Source organism: Aureobasidium melanogenum (assembly GCF_000721775.1).
Source record: "Aureobasidium melanogenum CBS 110374 unplaced genomic scaffold scaffold_16, whole genome shotgun sequence".
In the NCBI taxonomy this organism is placed as follows: Eukaryota; Fungi; Ascomycota; class Dothideomycetes; order Dothideales; family Saccotheciaceae; genus Aureobasidium; species Aureobasidium melanogenum.
Window position 1 is genome coordinate 418,814 of NW_024470068.1, and position 15,904 is coordinate 434,717.

At 49.3% G+C, this 15,904-nt stretch overlaps 5 protein-coding genes across 5 annotated transcripts; 3 read left to right on the forward strand and 2 right to left on the reverse strand.

The window, feature by feature from the left end:
• Positions 1-2,457: 2,457 nt before the first annotated feature.
• M437DRAFT_52512 (uncharacterized protein) lies at positions 2,458-6,956 on the reverse strand (the record flags this gene model as incomplete). The annotated part of the gene is made up of 5 exons (XM_041022371.1): positions 2,458-3,300; positions 3,351-4,024; positions 4,077-4,310; positions 4,363-5,070; positions 5,120-6,956. The coding sequence occupies 5 exons, from the start codon at positions 6,954-6,956 to the stop codon at positions 2,458-2,460; spliced, it is 4,296 nt and encodes a 1,431-aa protein (XP_040878238.1).
• A 1,880-nt stretch (positions 6,957-8,836) lies between these two features.
• On the forward strand, positions 8,837-9,661 carry M437DRAFT_67588 (uncharacterized protein; the record flags this gene model as incomplete). Its single annotated transcript, XM_041024966.1, has 1 exon — positions 8,837-9,661. The coding sequence occupies one exon, from the start codon at positions 8,837-8,839 to the stop codon at positions 9,659-9,661; it is 825 nt and encodes a 274-aa protein (XP_040878239.1).
• A 1,757-nt stretch (positions 9,662-11,418) lies between these two features.
• On the forward strand, positions 11,419-11,988 carry M437DRAFT_24274 (uncharacterized protein; the record flags this gene model as incomplete). The annotated part of the gene is made up of 1 exon (XM_041019068.1): positions 11,419-11,988. A coding segment is annotated over one exon (570 nt), but the record flags the coding sequence as incomplete, so codon positions are not given.
• Positions 11,989-12,624: 636 nt separating this feature from the next.
• On the reverse strand, positions 12,625-14,389 carry M437DRAFT_52646 (uncharacterized protein; the record flags this gene model as incomplete). The annotated part of the gene is made up of 2 exons (XM_041022395.1): positions 12,625-12,663; positions 12,719-14,389. 2 exons carry the CDS (start codon positions 14,387-14,389, stop codon positions 12,625-12,627), a joined length of 1,710 nt encoding a protein of 569 aa, XP_040878241.1.
• A 349-nt stretch (positions 14,390-14,738) lies between these two features.
• M437DRAFT_86112 (N-terminal nucleophile aminohydrolase) lies at positions 14,739-15,777 on the forward strand (the record flags this gene model as incomplete). The annotated part of the gene is made up of 4 exons (XM_041028396.1): positions 14,739-14,769; positions 14,830-14,889; positions 14,946-15,333; positions 15,390-15,777. The coding sequence occupies 4 exons, from the start codon at positions 14,739-14,741 to the stop codon at positions 15,775-15,777; spliced, it is 867 nt and encodes a 288-aa protein (XP_040878242.1).
• Positions 15,778-15,904: the final 127 nt, after the last annotated feature.

A 15,904-nucleotide genomic window follows, 5' to 3' on the forward strand; every position in this document is an offset into this window, starting at 1 on the left:
GGTGTGCACACGTGTCTAACCATGTAGCAGGCATGAAGTTTAGTGGACTTGTGCCCGAGAACTACGATTAGACTTCAACCTCTATTCATCAATGTATCTTTTTTCTGTCTCACAAGCAGTGCTCGAGATGGCATCTTTTTCAACACGCCATCCGAAACATCACCCAACAGTCATATTTGCGGAGTATCAGTCCGCCTCATTGATTGCCGTGTACACGATTGAGCAGGGTTGTTGGACTAGGGAGAGTACCAAGTAAGAACATGCGTTTCTGTCTGCACTTGTGTTTTGTTTGCTCCAGGATCAAGTTTCCTGTGTCAAAATAATGTTCCGCATATTTATGGATTATTCATATGAATGGCTTTACCTTTCCCCTTCTTCACTTGTTGGTCTTGCTGGCACGACAACACAGTACTTGGCACAGAACCACAATGTTTGAACAGCCTGACGTTGCATGTACAAACTTCATGATGGTTTGATAAACTTTTGTACCTCTCGCAAGCTCCGCAATGGTAATCCTCTTCCACGTGGGATAAAGACACCCTTGTTTCCTGATCAAGAAAGTGCAACAGACAAACTTCAAGGACAGCCAACTTGACTACAAAAGTTATTTCTTGCATGCTCGATTGATGTCCTTCCTCGTTTACTTGCAGAGCGATGTGATTGGAGGGAAGATGGTATACTCTGGATGAACTTTGATCTTGTCTCAAACCAGAGATCGAGGGGTCGATTTCAGGTGTTTGCTTAAACATACCTTTGAGCTTGCCAGAAGTGAGAGAATGGAGTTTGGTCATTCTGTGACCGGATAACAATGTGCTCGGGAAGGTGTTTTGGAAGTACAAAGAAGAAGGCATGAAGCCCGAAGCACAACTCTCAACTCTTTCCAAGGTTCTTGCATCACAAGTGAGATAGCTACTCCTTTCTGGTTCTGAAGTTTTCGGTGGTCATCAAGAAACTTCAACGAAGCTATTACATCTATAGTTTGTAGTCACGAGTTCATGACAGTGACTAGAATGACACCGTATAGCTACATGTGGTTAACTGGTCTCGCACGCATGGAGCATCTGATAAGACGTGAACTGCTGGATATCCAGATAGTCATTTTCGCAACAGGCTTAGCCAATACTCTCATGTCTATTCATCAACTTCGAGATGTGGTTGCTGCTGGTGCAGACTTGACAAGCCTTCTCTGGTGGCACCCGATACGGAAAGAGCGGGATCAATCACCTCCTGTGTTGGTGATGGCAAATCTGTGAGTGCAGAAGCGGAAGGAATGTCTTCCATCTACATGCGAGTGCTGCTGCTGGAGATTTAATTGCTCAAGTGGAGCTGTAGGAAGATTTGGGGTGTTGCGTCGCCGTGAGATTCTTGCGAGCCACGCCATCTTGAGCTCGAATCCTTGATCAAGTCTGTGGCACTCTGGGCATATTCGCGTCCGGGGACTGATGAGGAACTGGAGATGAAGAAGAGAACGACAAGTGCGACGATGGCGATATTTGAAGATGTCGTCTGAATGCTTTCAAGACTAGGTTGTTGAGACTTTTGTAGAGACTAGCTTGATGACTAAGAGTACTGTATCAGCAGAAACTAGCTGAGAATCGAGATTATGGGTCAGAGAGAGACCTGCTTCCAAACTTCTCTTATAGTGCTTTGGTCAAGCATACCGATAGCCAGAGCACGAAGTACAAGAAACAGAGCCTCGAAGTTGGAGAAAAAGGTTTTTGTGCTATCTGCATCTGCACAGCTCGCTTTCTGAGTCTGCAAGAGTTGCAATGCCGTACAACCTTGCATACAGTCTCGCTTTCGTTCTTAACGGCAAGGCATCTTCTCGTCTGCCGAATAACCACCATGAAAACGGTAACCCGGCATCAACAAGCCTTTGCAAGACTAGTCACTCGAGCCATGCATGAGAAAAGCTCCTCAGGGTAGAACTCCAACCCGAGATACCCGATGTTATCTACGGAGCTTCGTACCCTTAACGGGAGCCTTCATAACCTCAGGGCGTTTGCAAAGACGAGAGCACGGACTGATAAGAATTACGAAGACCCATACGTACCCCCTGGAGGGAGATTGCCTCGTGTCCCTATTATTCCCAGTGGATAAGGTCTTGCGGATCTGGTTCTCAAGAAGCAGAACGTTTTCCCCTGTACAGTTGGGGGAGGGAAATTCGCCATGGTTGGGAGCACCAAAGAAGCAGAAAGTCCCTAGTGGACGGACATGTTATCGCTTCAACAGGGACTTGCGAAGATCGTCGTGATGCAGCACAAGCTACGTAGAAGCTTGACAAAGGCGAAGCATTAATTGCGCACCAGATGAAAATATTGCTTGCACAGGAAAGGTGTTTTGAAAGTATTACATTATATCTATAGTTTCAAGTATCTACAAGAACAGAAAAACAAAGGAAAAATTTCCAAGCACCAAACGCCTCCCCGAAACGTGAGAGAGTGGCTTTTTTTTTGTTTAGAAGGGCTCAGCATGGTTTCTCTGCTTCTCGCCTTCTGCGTTGTCGGCGAGGGGCTCAGCCTTTGGCTTGGGCGCCTTCTTTGACTTGAACTTCTCCATGAATCCAGAGAAGCTGAACTTGCTGACGCGGAACGCCCAGTAGAGGAAGACTGCTGCAGCAATGTTGAAGACAATGTAAGCCCAGAAGATACCAAAGTTGCGCCAGACTTGGCTGTAGTAGATGTTGCTGCCGGCAAGCAACTCGCCTGCATTGCTGAGTGAACAGTATGCACAGTCTGCCCTCGCGTTAGGGTTTTGGAGGTAGCCGGGAGCGGTCTCGAGGTATCTGTTCAGGTACTGTCCACAGGTCTGTCCGGCTGGGGGCTGGAAGACACTGGTCTCGACGTCGCTGCAGATGACCGGCTTGCCATGAAGTTGTGTTGAGACGATACCAGCGACCCAGTATGTGAAGGGTGACACACGGTACATGAAAATCCAGAAACCAGGGAGGGCGGTAGGAGATTGCATGACACCGTTGAAAAGCAAGGCCATGGCGAACAGCAGGGTCACAATAGCCGCAGCAGTCTCAGCATCTGGCATGGCGACAATACAGAGATGGGCGAAGGTGCCGGCGTAGATGAAGAACTCGATCAGGAAGATAAGAACCATACCCTGCTGCAAGGAAGTTTGAATACCCTGAACAGCGTAGTAGTAGGAACCGAAGACCAGAACAGCCAGAATGATGTTGTAAGGAATTTCAACAACAATGTTACCGAGGAGGAAGGCCTTCCAGGAGTATGCTTTGCTGGGCCTTTCGCGGACCTCGTAGAGCGAGCGCTGACTAACGAAGAGAGGCATGATCTTGTGGATTCTATTAGTAAAGATTTTGGATGTACAAACGATTGACATACCTGTTGAACGAGAGAAGAGAAGATTGTGCAAACCATGAAAGCCGAGAAGATGACGTTCTGCATTCCTTGGGTCGAGTTGTTGGACTTGTAGAACGAGAAACCAATGAACAGACCAGCAGCAGTACCGAGGGTCCACTTTGCGAGAATGTATTGGGGCATGCGCCAGTACTGCTGGAACACTCTGTGAGTGACAACCCAGATCTGAGTGGTCAATGGCATAGCGAACTCGCTAAGTTCTTCCTTGGTAGGTTCGCGCTCTGATGCTCTACCGCTGGATTCTTCGTGGAGTTTGTCGATCTGTTTCTGAACGTCCTTGGCCTCGTCACTCTTCTTCCATACCTCGTGCCAGTCAGGTCCCTTTCCGGAGGATCCAGCATTGACGATCTCAAGCATGAATTCAGCAGGGTTCTCGTCGTCCTCGCAGTGTCTAGCACCGTTCGACTCGAAGTAGTCAAGAAGTGTTCTGGAGTTCTCTCCGATCTCACCAAAGTAGACAGTCTTACCACCCTTTGCCAAGAAGAGAAGGCGGTCGAACTCCTGGAAAAGGACGGCACTAGGTTGATGGATAGTACAGAGGACAGCTTGGCCGGCGTCGGCGAGCTTGCGGAGGAAGGCGCAGATAGCCCAGGCACTTTGAGAGTCCAGACCACTGGTAGGCTCGTCGAGGAAGAGGACTTCGATAGGAGTTAGCACTGTCTGAGAATTCACCAGGAGCTGAATACTCACGAAGCTTGGGTTTGGCAGCAAGTTCGACACCAATAGTAAGAAGCTTGCGCTGCTCAACGTTCAAACCCTGACCAGGAACACCAACAACTGCCTCGGCGAAGTCTTCCATGTCCAGCATTTTAATGACTTCCTCAACGTAGTCGTACTTCTCCTTCTTGGATACCGATTTGGGTTGTCTAAGCATAGCACTGAATTGCAAACTTTCACGAACAGTAGCTGTCTCGAGATGCAGATCTAAGAAGTGGTTAATGGCAAGTTCGAGATTCTTCAAACCGTGTAAGTTTACCTTGCTGTTGCACATAACCACAACCTCTTTGGAAACTGGCGTCGATGGGCTTTCCGTTGACCAACATGTCACCGGTAATGACACCCATAGTCGTACGTTGAGCAAGAGAATCCAACAGAGTCGTTTTACCAGCACCACTGACACCCATAAGAGCGGTAAGTGTTCCAGGCTTGACGTAACCAGAAACATGGTCCAGAAGTCTGCGAGGCTCGCCCTTGATCTTGATGTCATAAACCACATTCCTCCAGGTGAAAATATCCTTCTGAGCAGGGATAGCGTCGACCTCACCTTCGGTGTGATCGTTCGATGCTGCAGCTCCAGCTGCCGCCGCTTCCTCATCGTTGTTGCCCTCTTTGACTTGTCCAGTGAGATTAGCGGGTGCATGGCCCTTGCGGAAGACCAGGACCTCGGCAGTGCTGCTGGTCGAAGAGTTGAGCTCAACAGCGATGAAGTAGATAATCATGAAGCCGATGAGGAAACCAATCATGATACCGAAGTTTCTCCAAACGTGAGAATAGGTATATTCGTAGGCAGTTTGAATGTAACGGTCTCCTTGCACAACATATTGGCCTTGAAGTGCACCTGTCATGGAACAGATGAATGTGTTGGGTGCCATGTTGAGATAGTTGGGAATGAGATTAGAGCAGGGGAACTCTCGTCCGTGGAATTCGTTCGCGATCAGGATTTCGAATGCGTAGTAGATCGGATCTTTGGAGTATTGTCAGCATGGCTTAAAAGTGAGGGAAAATCAGCTTACTCAGATAATGAATCCAGTCGAACCACGGCTTCATGTAAGGCTGCGGCAATACATATCCAGTGTAGATGACCAGTGCGAGGACCATCACACCAGCAAGTGTCATGGCTTGCGAGATTGTCTTGGTGATGGCGGCGAGAGATCTGAAGACAGCGGACATGATTTGACCGATCACATACGTAATCAGGAAGAAGATGAAGAATTGAGATGGTTCGCGTCGAAGTCCAGCCAGGAAGTAAAGAATTACATCGAACACAACACTGGTAACAAATTTGACAGGTATGTCGCTTACAATACCAGCAATTGCTTCAGTGGCTGGATGATAAAAGGCGTATGATTTGTGTTTTTCGACAATTGGACGTTGAGCATAGAGACTGTTGATCTCGTTCATAGCCTGGAGTGCGTTAAGAAGGACAGCGAAGAACAAGACAGCTCCTTTAGCAAAGAAGCTGACTGTACCGTCAGGTGTACCATAGAAGATTGAACCAATAATGAGAGACATGAAGACGTTGACACCAATAGCTGCTGTCGTCGATGGAAGATCGTTCCAGACGCGTTGGTAAGATCGCTTTGTGTTCAGCTTGATCTGCATAGGAATACTGATCATGTATGGTGACTTCAGACGGGTGTGGTTTGCCTGGAATTCACCCTTGTTGTCACGGAAGCTCTGAATCGTTTGCTCTCCAGAGACTGACTTTTCGTGTTCTTCTATGCCTTGCAGCATTTCCTTGTATGCCGAGGATTCTTGCCAGAGACGCTCGAAATCTTCTGGGGTGCGAGGGACCTTGTTCTCCATGCCCTCACGAGCTTTGCGCTCAGCTGGGTTGGTGAGACCAGTCAAGAAATCACCAGTCGTTTGGCGCTTGTCGCAAGTCCATCCCTGCTTCTCAAAGAAGGCACGAGCCTTTGATGCTGGGCCATAGTAAATGGTGCGACCTTCGTACAGCACAATCGCTTTGTCAAACAGATCGTAAATCTGCTGAGAAGCTTGGTAAATGGCGACAGCGTGGGCTGAGCCACCGAGGTTTGCCAAAGTGCGGAGCGAGTCAACGAATTTGAATGCTGTAGCAGAATCGAGACCGCGAGTAGAGTTGTCCCATGCAGCGAGAGGAGATCCACTGAGAGCCATTTCAGCGATACTGACACGCTTTCTCTCACCACCGGACACACCACGAACGAAATCAGAGCCGACTTTCGTGTTGTAAGTGTGACTGAGACCGAAAATTGCCATGATAACTTTGGCTGTGTGCTCGGCGAATTCTTTCCTAGAAAGTCCACGAATACGGTGCGATGGTGTGCGGGTGGAAGCGGCAAACTCGAGGGTTTGACCAACGGTCAAGTGCGGGAAATGCTTATCAACCTCTTGGTTGTACACTACTTCTCCTTTGAACTCCTTCATCATCTGCTTCTGGCTGATACCGTTGTAATGAATCTCAGAACCATCCTCAATGGAAAGTCCATGAGACTCGCCGCAAAGTGTTTTGAGGAAGGTACTGCAACCAGAGCCTGGACGACCGAGGACGATGAGCAATTCACCAGACTTGATGTTGCCGTTGAAGTTGCGGAGGATGTGCTTTGGCTCGGATTTTGCGAATAGAGACTTAATCATCCCAAAAGGCTTCAATGGAATACTGCCGACTGTATCTTGATACTGGAGGGCTGCACCGGAACCGGAGACCGAAAGATTCTTCCAGACGATACCTGCTCTGGTGGCTTTAAGCTCTTCTGCGTCGAAATCCTTGATGAACGCTCTCAACCATTTGTCAAGACTGAAATCCTTGGAATCGGGATCGATGCCAGCGTAACTTGCGTTCGTTTGGGATCGAGTCAACGTTATCATGTTCTCCCTCATGGCCTCCTGGTCCGCTCCAGGAATATTGATCGGGGCATATCCGACGGTGTCATCGCTGCTACTTCCGGAACGTGATTTCTCGCTTTCTTCAACCTCTTCTTTGATGTCGTTTGATCGTGGGAGCTCAGGCTCAACGGGAGTCTGCTGAGGTTCGTAGCTTTGGAATTGGTAAGGCTGACCATCAGCAAGAGCGTCTGCCGCTATCTGCTGTGTGGTCCTGTACTCCATGTTGACTGTGGTGGAACAGGGAGTCAGGAGTTACAGATTGGAAAAGGGTCTGGGGGGAAAGGGGAACGCTAGCGAACTAGAAGGCGTTACGCCTATATATTCAGTAGAAGTATTTGAATCTAGTGTTTTGTTTTTCTATCGGCCCTCATGACGACTGGGCGTTTTAAGAACAAGACAGGGTGTTTAGGCTCGAGAACGATGTGGAACAGAGGTACGTAGTCTAACGCGGACGGTTCGTAAATTGTGTTTTCAACGACATCATCCCGAGGAGTTCCACCTCGACCCCAGGTCCCCAAGGACTCCAAGAGCTCGAAGGACGTTTGAATAGACTCTCGGCGACCTTCACATCCGTTCCCCGTGCGCTCTACACGGAAGCCTAAAGGGCCCGTGAACCCTTTTAAGGACGAAGGTCCACACATAAAAGGAAAACGCTCCGTGGAGTATCTCTCGGAAGCAGTTCTTACCGGGAAATGGGTACGCGTAGAGAGGCAAGGAAGTACTACTCATCGAACTCGGCCTAACGGCCACCGATAGAATGCGACGGTAATTACTCAGCTCAACAAAAGCTAGACACGCGCAGCTGGGTTTCGGGGTCCCTGTTTGTGTACAAACCCTACGAGTGTGTAGTTGGCTGATCAAAACAGAAAGGCGAGGTTGACAAAGATCGGAGAGAAGGTTTGGTGTTGGATGCCGCCAACATCCGAAGCTGCTATACGAGCAAATACGAGGTTCGGCTTCTACATTGATAATCCTACACTGCCCCAGAAATATCTGTTCAAGAATGCCCGGCATTTCTCAGCAAGGAACAATTCCATCCGAGTGTCGTAATCGTACGCCGGCTAGGGCTTGCGAGTCGTAAGCAGATACTCGAACAGCTATCTCCCAGCTTCATGTTGTGAACTTACTCGAGTATCAACAATGCCAAGATTGAGTTCGGGTGGCTTTCACCAAGGCGAGTGGCGCTTTCCCCAAGACTCGACGTCACACACATCTACCGTCAAGAGATGCCTGCTGAACTCGACCTTACTGTACTGCCTCGATGGTCGGTCGTCCGCGATCCAAGGGCTGCTCTACATGTCGTGCTCGCCACTTAAAATGCGGTATGAATCAGCCAAGCCGATGGTCGAAAACGCGCGCGCGGGCTAACGGGACTCTCAGACGAGAGGCGGCCTGTCTGTTCGCGCTGTGCAAAAGACAAGTTCGAATGCAGTCCTCGCTCCGACGATTTTCAAGTCATTCAATACAGTCCTCCAAAGCTGCTCGCGCGCGCGCAACCCCATCTCTCTGACGTGACAGACGACAATATCTTCATCACGTATCTAAATCACAAGTTGTTCTCGGATCATGACACTCGCGTTCGCTGGATTGGCTTCAATGCGATAGCTCGACCAGACACTTTGTCCTGGAAATGCCTGCTCGCATTGTCCAAGTCTTTCTATGGTCGCGTACAACACGAATCGAGTGTCACCCGGCATGGAACCGCTTTATATGGTCAATGCCTTGGAAACATCAATAAAGGTCTATCTGATGTGAAGAAAAATTCGACAACCGACATGCTTCTGTCGATCATGATTATGGGATTCTACGAGGCAAGACGTGATTTGATCCTCCTACTAGATGCTATCTAACCATAACAGATGATGCTTTGCACTAGCCACGATGCTTGGATCCGTCATGGACAAGGCATATCAACATTGTTCCAGATGCAGGGACCAGAGATGTGCAGAGACAGAAACATGTTCGAGCTTTTTCGCAGTAACAGGTTTCTCATCATACTCTCCTCGCTGGCTAGCAGACGACCTACTTTTCTCTCTCAAGCATCATGGAAAACGATGCCATGGCAGCAGCAGAAGGTAGCAAAAGACGGCATGGATCTTCTCCACGATATAATGGCCGATATACCCGCGCTCAGAAGCACATTGCTTGTGTTGCAAGACTCAATTGATACAGACGAAGCTAAAGCGGCCACGTATCACGACTTGGCAGAAAAAGCCTTGCCTGTGCTCGCTGAACTTTTAGAATGGCGAAAGAGCTGGGATGCCTTACCTGAAGGTCATATCATCAGTATCTCCGCAGAAGAGCGACCAGAAAACTGCTCTTTGCACTTCACCAGTCTCCGTTCAGCGAATTGCTGCTCTTTATACGATGCTGCACTAATACTTGTGTTGGAAACTATTCTTTTGTCTGCTCAACAGGGTCAATTGCATGCTGGGGCCGCAGCGACACTGTATGAGAAAGCACGTCAAGCAGCTATGGAGATCTGTGCTAGTCTTGATTTCCAGCTCCAAAACTCCCACACCAGACTTGGTCAGCTCTTCGTTCTCTGGCCGTTGCGAGAAGCCGGTAAGATCTTAGGTAACGGTACCCCTGAACAACAGTCCCTTCTAGAAAGGCAGAAACAAAAGATAGCCACTGGTCAAGATCTCTGGGAAATCGCGAAGTCTGCATTCGGAAAGTATGGATGAAGAACACGTTGTGGCTTTAGTCCAGGCTCTATGCCCATGTGTGTGTGGGTTAGACAGCATCAATTTCTTGTATCATGAACGTTTTCAGTCATCATGGTCTCAAATTATGGCAAGCCTGGTTCTTGGGACCTTGCAGTCTGGATCCCGGTCCTTTAACGGTGTGGCGTGTACTCATAAGATCAGTGTAGTCGGGCTGAACCCCGCGAAGAGGATGTATCGATAGTACTGCGCTCGGATATGTTCGTCAATCCGCCATGTTTCGATGTTTACCTCCCCATACCTGGAGTACATGATCGAGCCAATCGGAGTAATCACCGTTGAGTGTGTCAATGTATTAGGAGATGCCACGTGAGGATGCAGGCTTGGACCCAGCTACTTGGTCACTTGGTCAAATCGAGACACAAAATGAATCCTTCAATATAAGCGCTCAAGCCCAAATCAATAATTGCAATCTGCTCGCAAAATGCTTCGATCCTTCAATCCTCTTTCAAGATGCTTTCTTCGTTCTAGAAGAGAGATGAGACAATCGTTGGCCTATACCATGAATGCAGGTTTACCTTGCAGAAACAATGGTCAGGGTTTCTAGCACAACGTTAAAGATTCTCGCGACTATTGCATACGAGAATGATCATCCTAGAACCCTCTTGTGGGACGCTACAAGGAAACTGTTCTTGAGAAATGGACACGACTGGTTGAATTGCCAAGCGTGGCCAGTATCCCAATGTCTTGTTTGTGAGGCATGAGTGCCTCTGCTCAGGAAGTAAATTCGAGCTTCCGCAAGCCTAGATGTGAGCGAACATAGCCTCCTTCTCTTCCCGCTTCCTCCGGAAATTCTGTCATGCAGCATCAGGATATATTCTTTCGCTCGATCGATGGAATTAGGGCTTTGGTGAGTGCTTGTTGCGTCGCCGGTGCACAACTGTAGGCAATGCTACCTAGCGTCTTACACCTAGAGAGCCATCCCTGCAGTCATGCCAACTCGATCGCACAAGGCTTACCTTGATGACAAGTCGAAAAGTGCCCTGTCGCCATAAGTATCGGGTCTTGATAAGGAAGGATCGCTTGCTCTGGTATACCAACAAAGGTGAGCCGGAACGACCAATCACAGCACATCCACCGCGAAATGCTCCAAAAAGGGAAACGATCTGCACTCTCCTTCCTTCCAAACCTTATACATTACCAAGGGTCTAAAGGTCCGATATGAATCTACTAACGAATGGAGGCCTGTCGACCTATACTTGTTTGGGAGCATTCTCCGGCGCAGAGTATCTGAGAGGTCGGTTTGATGAGCGTGATATCACTTTTGCTGAGCCATCAGACATGGCTGTACAGACAAGTGGGCTATGTCGAGATGGAAGATATATAAATCTATGGATGTCTTCAGAAATCTCTGGATTGTATCAAAACAATTCATCATCTTCGAGGTTCTACTGTGTTATCAGCATTGTCATCCATTATCTTCGCAGATGACCCCTTCAGACATGGCTCAGTATTACTCCAGCCCTGACCAGTACCCTCGGGAGATGTGCCATCCAACGCCATCCATTGATTATTGGCAAACCTATGCCCCATCAATGTCTCCACCGCCATACCCTGCGGACCACCAAGGATACGTTCCTATGCCAGTCGAGCCCAAGAGGGACTACTATACAACAACACCAATGCAACATTCTTACATCTACTCGGACGCTTCGCATCAACAACCTTCACCAACCTACCAACCATCCTCTTCACAAACCTCTCACAATCACCACCAAAAACCCATCGTAATTCCTCAAACCACTCCAGGCCCCAACAACCCCTTCACCCTCGCCTATAGCCACGCCCTCTCTACCCACAACATCTACCCCGCCACCTTCCTCTCCTTTCTCTCAACTCTAAACATCTGCCTCGCCACCACCCCACCCCTCCAGATCCTCGATCTCGCAGGAGGATTTGTGGGTATGGTACCTCACCACATCCCAGCCTTGATAGGAGGGAGTCTTCAAGCAACCGCCAAAATCGCTGGTGCCGTGACGTCCAAAACGCGTGTTGCGACGTGTTTGAAAACAGCTAATGAAGAGGTTTTCGCACCAAAGGGGTTGAAGGTAGAGATTGTGGATACGGAAATGCTGAAAAGGAAGTTGGGGATTGAGGGGAGTAGACCTTTACTCGGTGAACTCGACGAGCGAGGCTTGGAGATGAGTGTCAGAGACAGAAGACTCCAAGCTTTGCAGCCATATGTCGCGGATTTGGAGTTTGATGTTCCTGAACCAGCGAGACGAGAGAATGTTATTGATAGATTGAGTGCTTCGCAGCTGAAAAGACAGATGGCAAAGTCCGAGGAAAAAGCCATGGAGGCGAGAAGAAAGGAAAACGAAAAGAAGGAAAAGAAGGCTAAGAAGGAAGAGAGGAGGTCAGAGAAGGACAGAAAGAAGGGCAAAGAAAGGAAGGAGAAAAAAGAGAAAGAAGACAAGGAGACCAAGGCTGCTGAGAAGCTTTTGTGGTTATTCATTGGACAGGTCTGAAATCAATGGTTCCCGGTGTGCGAAAATCAAACACAGTGTAGCTATAGAAATGCACAATATTTTCAACAAAATGGGGTTTCCATGGAGAGAGCACCACTAAAGGATCTCTATGGACATTATGATTCCAACTATGCATTTCGACAACTTACAACAACCCTTATACCTCGAAGTGGAGAAAGGGGTCAATTGCAAAGACGTGACTGTCTTGAGCACATGGGAGGGTGGTATCTGGATTCCTTCGTTTCATAGAAAGCATCAGAGATGTCACTTGAAGGGAGACATTCATCACAACTGTAAAACTCTGTTATGCGGCACGAACAGGAATGAAGAACCTAACTTTTGTAATGGTGAAAGACGTGCTCATGAGCTCATCAAAGGGGTATCTACAAGTACCATATGCAAGAAGCTGGTAGTCAAGAAGGCAGTAATCTATGTACACACAACCATCCAGTCCATCTAACCGGAAAGGAACTTGTATGGGTTCATGATGCCCTTCTGCAATGTCCGTCAGTATGTCTGTGTTTCGTGAATAGATGAATACGAGACTTACGGGGTCGTAAAGATCCTTGATCTGGCGCATAAGCTTGATCATGGTCTCGTCACGGCTGTAACCAATGAAAGGTGCCTTGGCAATACCCAGACCGTGCTCAGCACTGATACTGCCGCTGCGCTTAGCAACCCACTCGTAAACGAAAGGCTCGAGTTCCTTCTCGACAGCTTTGTCGTAGCGGCGAGTGGGCACGTTGAGGTGAAGGTTGGCATCACCCATGTGACCATATCCAACAACATCGACGACAGGGTAGTCATCAGTGTCACCAATCAGACCAGCCTTCTCCATTCTCGCGCGGGTCTCCTCGACCAGAGAGTACATCTCATTGATGGGAATGGACAAGTCGTACTTGTAGACACCACCCCAGTGACCGAGATGCTCGGGAACACCTTCTCTGCAACCCCAGAGCTCCTTGAACTGAGTTTGATCCTGAGCAACGACACCATCGCTCACAATCTCCTCGCCCATGACGTGCTCAAGGAAGCTCTCAAGCTTTTCTTGGTCGTGGTCACTGTTACTGCCTGAAGTCTCGATGAGGCAGTAGAAAGGATGCTCGCTTTCAAGAGGCAGACTGTTACCGCTTGCACTCTTGTAAAGGTTTTGACTGCGGCCGTCCATAAGCTCGAAAGCCGAAAGGATCTCACCAAGCATGCCCTTTGCCTCGGAGAAGGCTTGTTGAACCTTCTCGAAAGACTCGAGACCGAAGTATGCAACGTTTGTGGCTTGGCTACGCTGAGGGCAGAGAATAGAGATGGCGGTGATCATACCGATAGTACCTTCAGCACCGATGAACAATTGCTTGATGTCGTATCCAGTGTTGTCTTTGCGCAGCTTAGACAGGTTGTTGACGATTGTGCCATCAGGGAGGACAGCCTCGATACCGAGAACATTGCCGTGCATGCTACCATAACGCAAGAGACGAAGACCACCGGCATTGGTTGCTACGTTACCACCAATCTGGCACGAGCCCTTTGCACCCAGATCCAGAGGGAAGATGTGCTTTCTCTCAGCGAGGTAGTTGTCGGCAACCTCGAGAATGACACCAGCGTCGGCTACCAGGATACCCGAAACGTCATCGAAGCTGCGAATCTGGTTCATGCGAGCCAAGTTGACAACAATCTCGTCAAAGACGGGGACACTTCCACCAACGAGACCAGTGTTACCACCTTGAGGGACGACGGCCAGCATGTTGTCGTTGCAGTACTTCAAGATCTTGCTAACCTCGTCGGTGCTTCCAGGCTTGACAACCAGCTTGGTGTGACCCTTGTACTTGCGCATCCAGTCGGCATTGTAAGGCTCAATATCTTCGGAAGCATCCTTGGAGACACCATCGAGGATGGCAGACTCGTTGCCTAGCAAATCCTTGAACCATTGAACGTGCTCGGTGGTGAGTTCGGCAAATTTGGGATCTCTCTTCAGGTCGGGGTATGATTCGGAGGTGTATTTGATTTTTCGTGAAGGAGCTTCTGGGCCCTTTGCTCCAGTGTCTGGGTGAGGTTGGTGGGGTTCTGATGTGGCCGAAGTGGTGGGTTCGTTCTTTGAGCTCTCGAAGCGTCTCTGGCCGGCAAAGACAGCGCGGGGAGCAGTGCGAGCGATGGCGGCACGATTGAAGGCGAAGTTGGCAGCCTTGATCTGGCGCAAGGCCGGCACGCAGCGGTGGAGAGGTGCCATTGTGACAGTCGAGTGTGAGGAAGAGGTGTTAAGAATTACAGGAGGTACTTATAGAGCTCGAGGAATAAAGAAACAAAAAAATGTACGAGTATGGCCGGCAGAGTCATGGCGGCATCATACTATTCGCCGCAATCGCTGCAAGTCCAGGTCGGCATGATGGAGCTCCGGCTTCTGCCGCCGCTTTGGTCCAGCGCGAAGCTCCCGCAAGCTGCAGTCGACACCATCCAACTGCCTAAGATCAACTGTCTATACAGCTGTGTGAACGATTCTCATCTCCTCCGACGCCTCTTTATCTCATTCGCCATCCTCACTGCCTTAACACTCCGTCACCACACATACAACACACACTATGGCCAGCGGTTACGATCGAGCTCTGTCCGGTATGCGATGACGCCAGTCCATCCGCCATCTAAACATCCAAATACTCACTGTCTATCTAGTCTTCAGTCCCGACGGACACGTCTTCCAGGTCGAATATGCTCTCGAAGCCGTCAAGCGCGGTATGTCGTCGTCTCCATCCTCCTCACTCATGTTCGCTCGACTGATTGCCTCCCAGGAACTTGCGCCGTCGGTGTCAAAGGTGACAAGATCGTTGTTTTGGGCTGCGAGAAGCGCAGTGCCATGAAGCTGCAAGATACTCGCATCACTCCCTCAAAGATTGGTCTCATCGACAACCACGTCTGTCTCGCCTTCGCCGGTCTGAACGCCGACGCCCGTATCCTTGTCGACAAGGCCCGTCTCGAAGCTCAAAGTCACCGTCTCACCGTCGAAGACCCCGTTTCCATCGAGTACATCACAAAGCACGTCGCTCAGGTCCAACAACGCTACACTCAATCTGGTGGTGTCCGTCCCTTCGGTATCAGTACCCTTATTGTCGGCTTCGATCCCAACAGCACAGAAGCTAGACTCTTCTACACTGAGCCTAGCGGTATCTACTCTGCATGGTTCGTCTACTTCCGCCATCGTTCTCCAAGCATTCTTGCTAACAAAGTTACAACAGGAAGGCAAACGCCATCGGCCGCTCATCCAAGACTGTGCGCGAATTCCTCGAGAGAAACCACAAGGACGGAATGGATCGCGAAGAGACAATTAAGCTTACCGTCAAGTCATTGCTCGAGGTTGTGCAGACAGGTGCAAAGAACATTGAGATTGCCGTCATGGAGCCCGGCAAGCCCTTGGAGATGCTCAAGGTCGAGGATATCGAGAAGTACGTCGAGAGCATCAACAGTGAAAAGCAGGAAGAGACAAACACAAGAAGAGGTCCCCGTGCAGGAGGTCAGGTTGGCGGTGCCGGAGCACAGGGCAGCACAACAGGTCCTGCGGTAGGCACTGAAGCCGTGCTGGCTAGCAGACCGGCCGGCGACGGAGGCAACGCACCCACAGAGTAGACACGACTTGCATTTGGGGACATAAGCATTGGCGTTCAGGGCAAATCAAGATATCATGGCTGCATGATGAGGCAAAGGCAATGAAAAGATTTAATACATGAATGATGTTTGATGATTCGTGAATTCG